Source organism: Dipodomys ordii, unplaced genomic scaffold, assembly GCF_000151885.1.
Source record: "Dipodomys ordii isolate 6190 unplaced genomic scaffold, Dord_2.0 Scaffold43, whole genome shotgun sequence".
NCBI classification, from domain to species: domain Eukaryota; kingdom Metazoa; phylum Chordata; class Mammalia; order Rodentia; family Heteromyidae; genus Dipodomys; species Dipodomys ordii.
In genome coordinates this window covers 7,849,498-7,865,133 of record NW_012267259.1, presented here as the reverse complement: position 1 = coordinate 7,865,133, position 15,636 = coordinate 7,849,498, and the positions used below count along the sequence as shown (strand labels likewise).

At 40.8% G+C, this 15,636-nt stretch overlaps 1 protein-coding gene across 1 annotated transcript in view; it reads left to right on the top strand.

Annotated features, from left to right (window-relative positions):
* The window catches only part of Atp8b1 (ATPase, aminophospholipid transporter, class I, type 8B, member 1), a 104,896-nt gene that overhangs the window by 82,844 nt on the left and 6,416 nt on the right, over positions 1–15,636 (top strand). Inside the window, exons 17-23 of the mRNA XM_013019029.1 lie at positions 2,114–2,226; positions 4,845–5,009; positions 5,834–5,945; positions 8,152–8,227; positions 8,439–8,571; positions 9,185–9,473; positions 13,947–14,170. Of these exons, the coding sequence (XP_012874483.1) occupies positions 2,114–2,226; positions 4,845–5,009; positions 5,834–5,945; positions 8,152–8,227; positions 8,439–8,571; positions 9,185–9,473; positions 13,947–14,170 (1,112 nt within the window). The remainder of the gene's footprint in view (positions 1–2,113; positions 2,227–4,844; positions 5,010–5,833; positions 5,946–8,151; positions 8,228–8,438; positions 8,572–9,184; positions 9,474–13,946; positions 14,171–15,636) is intronic.

Here is a 15,636-nt window from a genome sequence, read left to right as displayed (position 1 = left end):
GGAAGGAAGGAAGAAAGGAAGGAAGGAAGGAAAGAAAGAAAGAATGGGTAAGATTAATGTGATACAGTATTATCATCTAATATGCAGAGTTTTTGACATTTACTAGGCAATTTTTCTGGGTGTCTTGTCCCCTCTTCCTTTCTGTTCCCCTCGTTTTCCCCTCTTTTTCTTCTTTCCTCCTTTCATCTATATGTTTTTTTCTGATCTAGGGTCTAATAGTTAATCAAGAATCTGAATCAAAACAATTGTTCAACTTTTTTTGGAGGCACTAGTGTTTGAATTTATGGCTTTGTGCCACTTGAGCCATGCCTCCAGTTCTTTTTGCTCTGATTGTTTTTCTCAGTATTGGGGATTGCACTCAAGGCCTGGGTGCTGTCTGTTAGCTTTTTTTTTTTGGGTCCGATCATGGGGCCTGAACTCTGGGCCTGGGTGCTGTCCCTCAGCTCTGCAGCTCAAGGCGAGCATTCTACCCCTCGAGCCACAGTGCCACTTCCAGCTTTTTTCTTTTTGCTTATGTGGTGCTGAGGAATTGAACCCAGGGCCTCATGCATGCAATGCAAGCGCTCTACCACTGAGCCACCTTCCCAGCCCCAGCTTTTTTTTTAACAAGGTTGCTACTATACTATTTGAGCCACTACTCCCCTGCCAGCTTTTTGCTGATTAATTGGAGGTGAGAATCCCATGGGTTTTTGTGCCTAGGCTGGCTTCAAACCTTGATCCTCAGATCTCAGCCTCTTGAGTAGCTAAGATTCTAGGTGTGAGTCACCAGGGCCCAATTATTCAGGTTATTTTTGAGATGGGGGTCTTGCTTTTCCTAGGCTGGCCTGGATTGTAGTCATCCTATTTACACTTCACACCATAGCTGGGTGACAGGTGCACACTACTACACCCACCTTTTTATTGATTGGGATGAACTCTCACAAACCGTTTGCCCAGATGAACCTTGAATTACAGTCATCCTGATCTCCACCTTCTGAATAGCTAGGATTGCAGGCATGAGCCACCAGTGTCCAGTCTTCAACTTTAAAAATAAAGCATTTGGAAAAGCATAGGCTTGTTATTTTACGTCCCTCAATTTGGATTTATCATCTACTGACCACTCGTAATTTGATTCCAGTCACACATCAACTGTTCCCTTCCCGCTGCCCCATCTGAAGGCTTGTGATGTCAGTTTGTCTTGTTAATGGTGATGTTCCCTGTGATCACTTGCTTGATCACACTTCTCCACAGAGGTGGTCCCATCAGCCTTCTCCACTACAATATTGAATTTCTAACCAATAGAAACCCATCGATTTAATTGTTTGCTCTTGTTATACTCAGTGTTTTTGGAGGGCCTAACTATGAACTGATTATCACACCACCTGTGTTGTTTTAAGCTCTTCACATTGGAAAATTTAAAATCTAGTTAATCCTGAGGCACATACCACAACCAAATGACTGGACTGATCAAAAGCATGCAAAAAAGTGGTCTAGGAGTCAGACTCATGGCTGAGAATTAAGGGCAGTGTTATGGGAAAGATTATTATTGGTGGGTATGGATGAAGTTCTATGGAGTCTATAAACAATTGTTAAAATGATAAATAAGGAAGACTGGGGGCATGGCACAAGTTGTAGAGTGCCTACCTAGCAAGAACAAGTTCAAACCCTAATACTGCAAAATAAAAAAATTAATTAAAAAGAATAAGGATGTGAAAACTGAACTGACTGAAGGATTCTTTTCCTGCTTATTTTTTCTACTGCAGTCTGAGTAGACAGCAACTCTGTCTTCACCATCTCAGTTGTGAATGACACTTTTTTAGATGCATGGATGATTTTAAATTGACTATAAATGATAAGCCTGGTATCACTTCACAACTTTTAAAATGTAGTTTTCCATTAAGAAGTCAAATTTGCCAGCTGCCAGTAGCTCATATCTGTAATTGTATCCATCCATTCTGAATCTGAGATTTAGAAGATTATGGTTTGCTAGCTCCATTTCTAATTAGCAGCAAATAGCTTGGCTCAAATGGTAGAGTGCCAGCCTAGAAAGAAAATGGAAGATAGGTTCAAACCCCACTACTGCCAAAAAGAAAAAGAAAATTAAACTTCATTATTTTCCTTTCTTTGCTGTCAGTGAGAACCCCGGAAGGCAGCATCAGGCTGTATTGTAAAGGTGCTGACACTGTAATTTATGAACGGTTACATCAAATGAATCCGACAAAGCAGGAGACGCAGGATGCCCTGGATGTAAGTGTTACTCTTCCTCTCTCTCTGCTTAGTCTCTGGTACTGTCTCTTAAACTCGTGATGTTCACCTTGCTTTTGTATTGTTGGGTAGAAACAACACCTAAGTAGGAATGTGGTCAGTTGGGTTCCCATTCTGCCCCTGCCCTTGACATCCTAGGAGATGACCTTGGAGCCCTTTCCCAGCATCCAGGACTGCAGGAACAATGCAGGGGAATAGTGCTTGTCTCCTTTCCAGTGACCTTGAGTACATCACAACTGCGTTAAGCTCTGGCCTCCAATAGCTCTATGGCCTTCAAGAACTCCAACTACTAAGTGAAGAATGAAGGAAAGAAAGCATTGTAGTACAACAGGGGTTAACAAAGCATTGTTTTGCTGGGTCATTAGTTCTGATGCCTTTGTTTGTAACATAGTTTAAACTTAATTGCTTCAGAGCCATTTTAGGAAATTCAGTAATGATGCAGCTGTTAGAATGCTTCTGGAACTTGCACTTTGGGAAATGTCCACCAGACCCCATACTGTTTGGGCTCTTTGAGATAATGGCAGAGGTCTAGAGGCCAGTTGGGACTTGTATTTGCTTCTTTATCAGTTCAGATTCCTTAGGAAAAATACTAATGTATCATATGAATCATTAATTCCCTGTGTGAAAGAGAGAGCAGTTCCTACTGTGATAAGTCATTGGAAGAAACAGCATCTTTGCCTTAGAAAAGCAGAGTTCAGCAAAATGCAACACCAGGAAGCAGGAAGTCACAAGGGGAAGGGGAAGGTCAAGAGGAAAAGGGTGGGCAAATGAAGGGGAGAATGCAGTGAGGAATCCAGTGTATATCCTTCAAAACTAAGAAGAGGGAGGGAAGGGATGAGTAGGGAAGAGATGGGTGAAAATGTTGAAAGAAGTGACATTGATCACGATGCATTATATTCATAAACTGCTTTGGTAAATGGCAGCTCCCTTGTACAACTACTGAAATATCATAATAATAAGGAAAAAACAGCCAGGCCCCAGTGGCTCACGCCTATAATCCTAGCTATTCAAAAGGCTAAGATCTGAGGATCATGGTTCAAAGTCCAGGCAGGAAAAGCTGTGAGACTCTTATTTCCAGTTAACCACCAGAAAACCAGAAGTGGTGCTGTGGCTCAAGTGCTAGAGTGCTCACCTTGAGCTGGAGAGCCAAGGGATAGTGCCCAGGTCCAGAGTTGAAGCACTACAACTGACAAAAGCAAAAAACAAAACAAAAAACCTACTTCCCTATAAGAATCAACTGGAGCTGGATATCAGTGACTCATGCCTATAATTCTAGCTTCCCAGAAGGCTGAAATTTGAGGATCATGATTTGAAGCCAACTCAAACTAGAAAAAAGCCAGAAGTGGAGCTATGGCTCAAGTGGTAAAACACTAGCCTTGAGGGGAAAAAAAGTGAAGGGACAGCACCTAGTCCCTGAGTTCAAGTTCTAATACTAGCAGCATACATACATACAGACACACACACAGACACACACACAGACACACACACACACACACACACACACACACACACACACACACAATCCGGTTAGGAACTAGAGGAATTGCACAAATGGCAAAATATCAGTCTGAGTTGAAAAAACAAATGGAGAGTGCAAGGCCTAGGATTCAAGCCCCACAAGATATATGGATGGATGGATAGATAGATAGATAGATAGATAGATAGATAGATAGATAGATAGATAGATAGATAGGATCAACTGATCAATTAATTCCAGGAATAGTCCCAGCTACTTGGGAGGATCAAAATCTCCGACCAGCCCTGTCAAAGTTATCATAAGACATTATTAAAAACTGAAAAGCTAAAGGGCTTGGGCTGTGGCTTTGGTGGTAGAGGAATGGCCTGGCAAGCTGGAGTACCTGACTTCAAGTCCCAATACCACCAACAATAACATAAAATGAGTTGAGGTTAAGAGTCAGGCAAAGTTCCTTGAGAGAGAAGCAATCTGTGTTTACAATTAGTACTAGCTGTTTTCTTAGTCATTAAAAGAAAATGGGTTTCTTTTAGTTACTTGGTTTAGTAGAAAGGTGGACTTTTTTCTTCAATGAGTGTGGGAACGAAAAAGAAAGTCCTACAACACTAGAGATGCTTAGAAAAATAAGGTCTAGCCAGGCGTCATGGCTCACGTCTGTAGCCCTAACTACTCTGAAGACAGATCTAAGGATTATGGTTCAAAGCCAACCTGGGTAGGAAAGTCTATGAGACTCTTACCTTCTATAAAGTCTCCAACAAAGCTAGAAGTGGAACTCTGGCTTAAGTGGTAGCCTTGAGTAAAAGAGCTCGTGAACTACGCTTAGGTCCTGAGTTAAAGCTCCAGGACTGGCACCAAAAAAGGAAAAGAAAGGAAAGGAAAGGAAGGAAGGAAGGAAGGAAGGAAGAGAGGGAGGGAGGGAAGGAGGGAAAGAGGTAAGCAAAGAGAGAAAGAGAGAGAAATAAGGTCTATTATTAAGCCAAGTTTAATTACTCCATAGAATCAAATGGCCTGGTCCCTTCTGAAATTCTCTTTGTGTATTACTTCAAAGTAGGATTTCTAACTTGATCTTCAACTATTTAAAAGTAACTACTCTTTGCATGGGTGGATTGCCTTTGAAATAAAACAGATCTTTGCAAGTGAAACCCTTCGGACCCTCTGCCTTTGCTACAAGGAAATTGAAGAAAACGAATTTGCAGAGTGGAATAAGAAATTTATGGCTGCCAGTGTGGCTGTGACCAACCGGGATGAAGCTCTGGATAAAGTCTATGAAGAAATTGAAAAAGACTTAATTGTGAGTGTTAGCCTTAATAACTTTTTTTCCTTGATAATCTAAGCTGAATTGAAATTTTTATCACATTTATTACATTTTTTTATCCCATGCTTAAAAGACAATTCTAACTTTAGCATTTGGAATTGGCACAAAAGAAACCATATCATTTGAATTTCTTTTATTCAGCAAGAATAGAAACTACTGTTTTGAACAGTAAAAGAGAAAAAAAGATTGGGAGTTCTGATTTTGTTTCATTGGGAGAATCATTGAAGCTGCTTATGTTTATAAAAACTTAAGACAAAAACACATCATTTCTTTTTTTGTAACTATATTTTTTATTGTTATTATAAAGGTGATGTACAGAAGGCTTATAATTACATATAAAATTTAAAATATAGCCAGGCGCTTGTGCCTCATGCCTGTAATCCTAGCTTACCTTGAGCTGAAGAGCTGAGGGCCAGTACCCAGGCCCACGACCGACAAAAAAAATAATAATAATTAAAAAATATTAAAATATAAAAAATTTCTAAATGAATTTTTTTCTGGACTCTGGTGGCTCATATCAGTAATCCTGGATACTCAGGAGGCTGAGATTTGAGGATCAAGTTTTAAAGGCTTAACAGACAAACCTAAGAGACTCTTTACTTCCAATGAACCAGGAAAAAGCTGGAAGCAGAGCTGTGGCTCAAGTGATAGAGGGCTAGCCTTGAGTAGAAAAAGCCAAGCAACACTATGAGGCCCTGAGTTCAAGCCCTAGTACCTGCACAAGAAAAAAAGAAAGAAAAAGAAAAATATATATATATTGGCTAATTCTTCTTTTTTTCTATTTCAAATGCTCAATCCAGCTCTTAGGAGCTACAGCTATTGAAGATAAACTACAAGATGGAGTTCCAGAAACCATTTCCAAACTTGCAAAAGCTGACATTAAGATCTGGGTACTCACTGGAGACAAAAAGGGTAATTCTTTGTGTAGCCAAGCGGATCTATTAAATACAAATATTTGGAGCTGCTGTTTCCTTCGCCCAAGATGACCTTCTCAGACTTTTTATCCTGCGTAAACACAAGCTGTGTTACTGGGGGTGGAGATGCTTTCCTTTCTTAAAAGCCTTTCTCTCATCCAGACTCTCTCAGCATGTCCCACTCTCTAGTCCTGAAGTAGGGAGCTCTTCCTCAGCATTCAGCTCCTGTTGTGTCTTGTGGATTTTGATCAATCTTATCTGTCCAGCCAAACGTGTACTCCCATCCTGAAAAGCCCCTCCACCCCATGCCCCTACTGTCTTTTCCATACCCCTCCCCTCTCCTGTCCTTTATTGGATGTAGACTAGAACAATACAGAGTACTCAACTATGACATCTTTTGTTTCCTTTGTCCATTTTATGGCTTGAAATTTAAAATTTTATGTCCCAGGAAATGTGTTAGCATTTAGAGCTCAAGGTGGGGGTATGGTTTGTGCAATAAGAGCACCTGCCTAGCAAGCACAAAGACCTGAGTTTAAACCCAAACATGACAAAAATCAAGTTCAAAAAATAATTAGAGGGGCTGGGAAGGTAGCTCAGTGGTACAGCGCTTGCCTTTCAAGCATGAGGCCCTGGGTTCGATTCCTCAGCACCACATAAGCAGAAAAGGCTGGAAGTGGCACTGTGGCTCAAGTGGTAGAGTGCTAGCCTTGAGCTGAAGAGCTGAGGAATAGTGCCCAAGCCCAGAGTTCAGGCCCCATGACCGACAAAAATAAATAAATAAATAAAAATAAATTAGAACTCCACAAGTCATTGTTTGGCATTGACTTTTTTTCTGCCAGCTTGCTTCAGGAAATAAGACACTGTCTCTTGCATTGACATTGTCAATGAGTTTCACACTGCCAAGTGAAGAGAAGCACAGCCCTAACCTTTAATAAATACCAAATGGGTGGTAATGGAAAAATGTCTTCACTAGGAGCCCAGAGGAAACTTGAATGGAAATGATTATCCTTTCCCCCACCCCATAATAGAGTGATAAAACCACATGATCTGGGTGTGTTTAACTTTTTTTTTGTTTTAGATTTTTATTTTTGAGACAGAATCTCACTATATAGCCTAATCTAGAAAGCACAGTCCTCCTGTCCTTAACTTCCTGAGTGCTGGAATTATAGGTGTACACCACCACACCCAACTTACATGTGGTGGTGTAATTCATCAAATAACTATTTTAGATATTTGATGATGGAACACAATTCATGATTATTCTTATTATTCTACTTATCAATAATAAATGACCTTCATTTATTTTACCACAAAGAAACAAACTTCTTTGTCTTTATATGATTTCTATCCATTGCTACATAAAAATGGTATATTTAGTTGAATCTGGTAATGTTCATGAATTGAAAAAGTCATGATTATAGCTTCTCTATAGCACCTTTAAATCTAAAATCCCAAATGCTCAAAATCTGGAACTTTCTGAACACATACTTACATGATGCCATGATGGAAAATTTCACACCTGACCTTCTGTGATAGATTGCAGTCAAAATATACATGCACTAAAAATACTGTGTAAAATTACCTTCAGGCAATATGTATAAGGGTATATGAAAAACTAAATGAACTCCATATCTCTACTTGAATTGTATCCCTAAGATACCTTATTAAGGGCTGGATACCTGGCTCAATGTAAAGCACCTGCCTAGCAATTACAAGGCCCTAAGTTCAAATCCCAATATTACAAAGGAGAGACAAGCACAGAGAGAGAGAGAGACAGAGAAAGAGAGAGTGAGAGCACTGCTGGGCACTGGTGGCTCCGGCCTGTAATCCTAACTACTCAGGAGGCTGAGACCTAAGGATCATGGTTTGAAGCCAGCCCAGGCAGTCTGTGAGACTCTTATCTCCAGTTAACCACCAAAATAAGCTGGAGGTGGGGCTGTGGCTCAAATGTTAGAACACCAGCCTTGCCCCTCAAAAAGCTAAGAGATAGCACCCTCAGCTCAAGCCCCCAAACTGGCACAAAATAAAAACCCGAAGCCAAAAAAAATCTCATTGTATTTATAAAAATACTCCAAATTCTAATGTAATCCAAAAACTCAAGCCCTTCTGGTCCCAAGTATTTCAGATACTGGATATTGAAGCTGATGACAAACATTCAGTTCCAAAGTAGAAATGACATGTGACCTCAATTTCCTTTGTTGTAGAAACTGCTGAAAATATAGGATTTGCCTGTGAGCTTCTGACAGAAGACACCACTATCTGCTATGGGGAAGATATAAAGTAAGTGGCAGGCCAGAAGCATGAAGTGATGTATTAGGTAGTAGCTCATTTCTACAAAGTCATGACTAGATGCAGAAGGCAGCAGATATGGAGAATCAGCAGGTGGAATATGTGTCTAGGGCTTTTCTGGTGGGCAAGTGAAGCTAGAGAACCACCTTTGTAGAGCCTTTGTAGTCTTGTACTTTAAACATTTTAACTTGTTTTCCACTAGTTCTCTTCTCCACACGAGGATGGAAAACCAGAGAAACAGAGGCGGTGTTTATGCAAAATTTGCACCTCCTGTGCATGAACCTTTTTTTCCAACTGGTGAAAACCGTGCCTTAATAATCACTGGTTCGTGGTTGGTAAGTACCACTGATGTGACTGCACCTTTGATTCAAATAAGATGAATTCATTTGGAACTAGTTTTATATTCATTACCTGTCCACCTAAAAAATCCTTTAGCTAATAAATGCAAGTATTATTTGCCAAATTTGAATCTCAATTTCATAGGCTGTCTGAAACTGGAAAACCAACACTGGTAAAGGTCAATCAAATAATGGGCAACTTTTCATTTTCTTCTTCACAGGATTTTGTGTTTTCTAATGTTTCCCATAAGTGTTTCATAATCAAAATAATATAATCCATGACAGAATCCACAAAGTACACTTTACATAAGGTTTGGGGATGGTGGGATTCTTGGTATAAACACTAAAATGAGGGCTGGGAAGGTGGCTTAGTGGTAGAGTGCTTGCCGAGCATACATGAAGCCCTGGGTTTGATTCCTCAGTATCACATAAACAGAAAAAGCCAGAAGTGGCGCTGTGACTCAGTTGGTAGAGTGCTAGCCTTGAGCAAAAGAAGCTCAGGGACAGTGCCCAGGCTGTGAGTTCAAGCCCCAGGACTGGCAAAAACAAACAAACAAAAAACCCAAAAACCCTAAAGCGATTGTAATGTTTTTCCTCTCTGATTTCACAGAATGAAATTCTTCTAGAGAAAAAGACCAAGAGAAGTAAGATATTGAAGCTGAAATTCCCCAGGACAGAAGAGGAGCGGCGCATGCGAACTCAAAGTAAGAGGAGACTTGAAGCCAGGAAAGAGCAGCGGCAGAAGAACTTCGTAGACCTAGCCTGTGAGTGCAGTGCCGTCATCTGCTGCCGTGTTACCCCCAAGCAGAAGGCCATGGTGGTGGACCTGGTGAAGAGGTACAAGAAGGCCATCACACTGGCCATTGGAGATGGGGCTAATGATGTCAACATGATCAAAAGTGAGTTGTACCCAGGTGGCTGCTGAGACTCAACTTGCTAAGAGGAGACATGACAGGAGTTTAGGAATTTGTTATTTTCAGATTCCACTGCTGAGGTTTTCATCAAGCAGATAAATATTGAAGATAGTTCACCATTCCTACAGCTGTGACTACCCTCAGGCCTCCCACAATCCATGTTAGGGGAGGGGTAGGCCCAATAGTTTGTATTCATGGAATGCCAAGTAGAAGGTGAGTTCTGTTGGGTGCAGGTGGCTCATGCCTGCAATCCTAGCTGCTCAGGGGCAGAGATCTGAAGTTAAGCTTCAAAGCCAGCCTGGAAAGACCAATTAGAGAGATTCTATTTCCAATTAACCAGCAGAAAGCAGAAGTAGAGGGCTGGCTCAAGTTGGTAGAGCACCAGGCCAAGCAAGAGTATGAGGCCCTGAGTTCAAGCCCCAGTATTAGCACACACAAACACACACACACACACACACACACAGATGAGATGGGCATTGGTGGCTCATGCCTATAAGCAGAGCTACTCAGGAGGTTGAGATCTGAGAATCGTGATTTGAAGCCAGCCCAGGCAGGAAAAGTCTGTGAGATTATTATCTTCAACTAATCACCAGAAAACCAGAAGTAGTGCTGTGGCTCAAGTGGTAGCATACTAACCTTGAGCAAAAAAGTTCAGGGACAGCACCCAGGCCCTGAGTTCAAGCTCCATGACTGACCAAAAGAAAGTTACATGACCATATATGACTATATATGTATATATATACATATATATATACACACACACACATGATGCACATATCTTGTGTTGAGTAAATTGAATACATTATATAAAACTAGATTTTTACCTTGTCTATTTTGTGACTCATGATGGGTCTGTCTCTTTCTTTCCTTAGAGCCTTCTCCTCCTCCTCCTTGGTATATACTAAGAATATTCCAACTTTATCTTCTCAACAAGAGTCATCTATATGACGTATGTCTTCTTGCTTTTTTATCAATGCATATATCTGTTGCCATATATCTGCTGGTATAATTCCTCCCCACTGCTTTTTTTGCATGTGCTTGTCCTACTCCACAGATGACATTCCTTGCTCTGAATTACATCAGTCTCTGTCCTCTTCAGCTCTAGTTTATTCTCCTGGAGTACCTTTAAGATAACTATACCTGTGCTTAAAAAGATGTGTAACTCAAACATCATTTTTATTCACTATAATTCAGACTTCTAGGCATTAAGAAAGAAAGAAATTTGACTTATGTATTTATGTGATTGAGACTTAAAATTTTGTTCCTCTGACTTATCATTTGTCAGAGACAACAGAGCCAAGATAACATATAATCCATATAGAAGCTCATTTTTCTTAAGTTGTTTTCCATTCTTTATTAAGCTCTGTTGCATGACAGATTTTTTTAATATATAACTTCTGGAACATCTATTTGTGATGAATATGGGAGACTGAGTTCTCCAAGTAGTGTTTCTTTCTTTTTTGTAGTTTATAAACATCTTCCAGCTATCAAGCACAACACACAGGAAAAATACAGTGGAACTTGGGTGTTAAAGGCAATGACCATGCCGGGTGCCGGTGGCTCACGCCTGTAATCCTAGCTACTCAGAAGGCTGGGATCTGAGGATCATGGTTCAAAGCAGCTCAGGCAGGAAAGTCTTTGACTCATCTCTAGTTAATCACCAAAATGGACCTGTGGTCCAAGTGATAGAGCACTAGCTATCAGCAAAACACACACACACACACAGAAACATGGACTGGGAATGTGGCATAGTAGTAGAGTGCTTGTATAACATGCATGAAGTCCTGGGATTGATTCCTCAGGACCACAAAAACAGAAAAAGCCAGAAGTGGCACTGTGGCTCAAGTGGTAGAGAGCAAAAGAAGCTCAGGGACAGTGCCCAGGCCCTGAGTTCAAGCCCCAGGACTAAAAAAAAAAAAAATTTTTTTTAAGCTATGACCATTGGCTAATGTGTTTCATGTTTAGCAGAACCATCCAGTAGAAATTGAAGGGAATGGAGACCCACATGTTTTTGCCCCTAGCAAGGATTTACAGGTCCTCAGAGGCTGCCCTACCAGCTTATGGGGTGTTCTCACTTCTTGGTCTAAGACCCTCACAATCTGCAAGAGCCCTGAGAGAGATGAATAAAGATGTAAAGCAGTCTGGGTGCTGGTGGCTCACGCCCATAATCCTAGCTACTCAGGAAGCTGAGATCTAAGGATAGCTGTTCAAAGCCAATCTGGATAGGAAAGTCCATGAGACTCTTATCTCCAATATACCACCAGAAAACTGGAAGCAGAGCTGTGGCTCAGAGTGGTAGAGCACTAGCAAAGACAGCTCAAGGACAGTGACCAGGCCCTACCACATACCCCACCCACCAAAAAAAAGACATAAAGCCTTGTGAAAATAACCAGTTGCTGAGGAAACTATGAAGGTGTGTCTACCAGTGAGCCATCAGTCTGCATGCAGAAATTCAAGGCAGTTTAGGGGCCTGTGCTGAGAGTTTGGGGAATAACACAGTACTGCATTATAGTGCAGCTCTTCCGTTGCCTCCACTTAACCTTGTAGGCAATGTCAATACTCATTTCAACTGTTGTACTTGGCCCTCTCCATGCAAAGGATGAAGGCCTGGATACCAGAGCCTGGACCAGGGGTTCCTTTTTCTCAGCCTTGACAGCCCAGAGAAGTTCTCATTTCCTTTTGTGGCTTGTTCAGGAAAGGAAAGAAGGACACATGGTTTAGTAGGAAGGAAATTTGGCAACCAAAGCTGGTCATAAGGACTATTTATATATTTTGAAAAAGATGATAAAATAGCCTATGAGAAGCAATGTCTTCTTCTTTTTTAGAATTCCAAAGTATAATTTAAAAAATAGGTTTGGCCACACTGCTACAATTATACTTTGAAATTTACAGACCTTGTGTTCCCAACTGGGACAGGATGTTTGAAGTTTCTTTCTAGTTGGAAACTAGAGTTGGCAGGTACTTCTCGGAGTCTGAGTAATAGATTGTGTTCTCCAACACATTTTCTCTAAATGATCTCACTATTGCTCTTTATGTTTGTGACTTTTAAGACATGGGTAACATTCCTTATTCTCTAACTTAATGTTATTTAGTGACTAGTGGAAGGAGGGATAAAATTGTAACTTCTTGCACATTCGGGAACCCTCCCCTAACTCTGCCACCCCCAAAAACATACATACATATGTCTCACCACCACATCAGAGGGTGAATAAACCTCTGAAAGTTAAAGAAGTTCTTGATTAACTTCTTTCAATTATAACTGTTGGAAGACAACCAGACCTATCATGGGCAGGAGTTGTAGTAGAATGAATTTACTTATAAAGATAAGAACATGCTTCATTCTGCCTAATAAGCCAGGCCTCCGGGAGATGCTAGAATTAAGGCCTAGAGTTGCACTGGAAACCCAGTGTCTGTCTCTCTGTCTGCCTTTCTGCCTGCTTGCCTGCCCCTTTTCTTTCTCTATTTCTCTATCAGAAACTTCCAGAAATGTACTTCACACCTTACATCATGAATTTACATGGTAAAATTCTAGATATAAACACTCTTGAATGCCAATTCCGGAATCCTAAGAGAGGTACTTATTGGTTGAATCCCAAAAGAGATACTGATTGGCTGAGTCGGGGGTGGGGGGGAGAGTGGTTCTGTAAGTTAGAATCAGAACAGTAGACAGTCCTCTGTAGATTCTTTAGCATGGGGCCTTTGGTGCTTTCAAAAGCTCTGGATGGCCAGAAGACACAGGTTCTAGACTGAGTCTCTAGAAGAACTTCTACCTTTGAGGTCCATCTAAAGACCTTCTCAGTAATAAATCTTTGTAATTGCCTATCAGTACATGGGCAACTGGATAATGAATTCTGTTGCACAAATACACAAAGTGCAGGGGTGCAGGGTTCTGATTCACTTGTGCCTCCAAGTCTCAATGGTGATAAACAGTGAACTTAATTCTCCATGAGAACCCAGCTGCAAAACAGTCTGGGAAATGTAGGATTTATATTTACTTTTCCACCTCTCCAATTAGAACAAGTATGGAATTATAGTGGAGAGTCACTTTTCAGTATCTACCATAGATTTCAAATGGCTGAGTGAGATATGGCCAATAGGCCACATGGAGGTGCACCCTGTGGGTAGAAGGAATGGTTTGGGAGATGGGCAGATAATCTAAATGGAATTCTCCACTAGCCTGAGAGGTATTCACAAATATTTGTGAAAGCTCTACCATGTGCATTGTATAGCGAACTATAACATGACTTGGAATTGGGTCCAGGAGCAGGGGGTGAGGAAGATGAACAAAAGCTTTTATATATATTGTTCCATGAATATGTATGTGTACATATATAAATATGTATATGTATACACACACATATATGGTGTTTGGTTTTTGCTATAGAGACATTTTTAGCATCTAATGTTTTGCCTCAAAGCAGCTTATGATTCACAGTATCTTCCTCCTCTGCTCTGCAGCTGCGCACATTGGTGTTGGGATAAGTGGACAAGAAGGAATGCAGGCTGTCATGTCCAGCGACTATTCCTTTGCCCAGTTCCGATTTCTGCAGAGGTTGCTGCTGGTGCATGGCCGGTGGTCTTATATAAGGATGTGCAAGTTCCTACGATACTTCTTTTACAAAAACTTTGCGTTTACTTTGGTTCATTTCTGGTACTCCTTCTTCAATGGCTACTCAGCACAGGTAATAAAACAGGATCATGAAAGCATTTTGTATTGAGTAGAGTTCTTACATTAAGAAAACACTTGTTCTGAAGACCAAATTAGTCAGGTGCTTATAGCTCACTGTTGTAATCCTAGTTACCCAGCAGGCTGAGATCTGAGGACTGAGGTTCCAACCCAGATAGGGCACAAAAGTGTGTGCAATTAACTAGCAAAAAGCTGAAAGTGGAGTTGTGCCTTGAGCGGTAATAGTGTTGTACCCAGTGTCCTTAATTCAGTGTCAGCCATCAGTCCTGATAGTTAAGGACATAATTAAGGCTATAGCTTAGATTTCTAGAATGTTTCTGATACTTTAAAAATATTTTGTTTACTTTAGAAGTTGTTTATATATTTTTTTCATTTTTAGGTTATTTTTCCATGTTATTTTGCTAAACAGTTGAATGGCAAATTATTCAACTGTAAAAGAATAAAATTGTATTTGATTAAGACTAATGAGCCAGGTGCTGGTGGCTCACACCTGTAATCCTAGCCACTCAGGAGGTTGAGATCTGAGGATCGCAGTTCAAAGACAGCCGGGGTAGGAAAGTGTCTGAGACTCTTATCTGCCATTAACCACTAGAAAATTGGAAGTGGTGCTGTGGCTCAAGTGGTAGAGTGTTCACCTTGAACTGAAGAACTCAGGGACAGTGCCCAGAGATCAAGCCCAATGACCAACAACAAATATATATATATATGGAAGCTAGGCATGGTAGTGCATACCTGTAATCCTAACTACTTGGAAGTTGGAGATGGAGAATGGTGGTTAGAGTCCAGCTTGGGTACAAGAGTTAGCAAGACACCATATTAACCAACAAGCCTAACATGGTTGTATATGTAGGAGGCATAGCTAGTGAGTATTAGTGAGACTGGCCCTGGACAAACAGAAGAGGCCTTAAAAAAAAAAAAAGCAAAACAGAGCTGTGTGTGTGTGGACCAAGTGGTAGTATGCCTAGCAAGCAGTAAGGTCCCAATTCAAATCCAAGTACTGCCAAAAAAAATTTTTTAAGAAATTTGGATGATGGAAAATCTATTATCATTAACCCATTTGTTGTTTCATTGTTTTTCTTGTTGTTGTTGAAATGGGGTGGTACATACTGAATATACCCAAAATGATTCAGTAGAAAAATACCATTAGTAAAAAATAAACTAACAGGAAGGTGGCTCAGTGGTAGAGAGCTTGCCTTGCATGCATGAGGCCCTGGGGTAAATTTCTCAGCACCACATAAGCAGAAAAAACTGGAAGTGGCACTGTGTCTCAAGTGGTAGAGCGCTAGCCTTCAGCTAAACTGCTGAGGGACAGTGCCCAGGCCCAGAATTCAGGCCCCAAGACTGGGAAAAATAATAATAATAAAATAAACTAACATCAGTGCCTGTGGTTCTCGAACCTTCTTTGCTACTAATGTGCTGTGGGGCTGAAGGAATCTCAGGTCAAAGGCCAGGGCAGCCTTG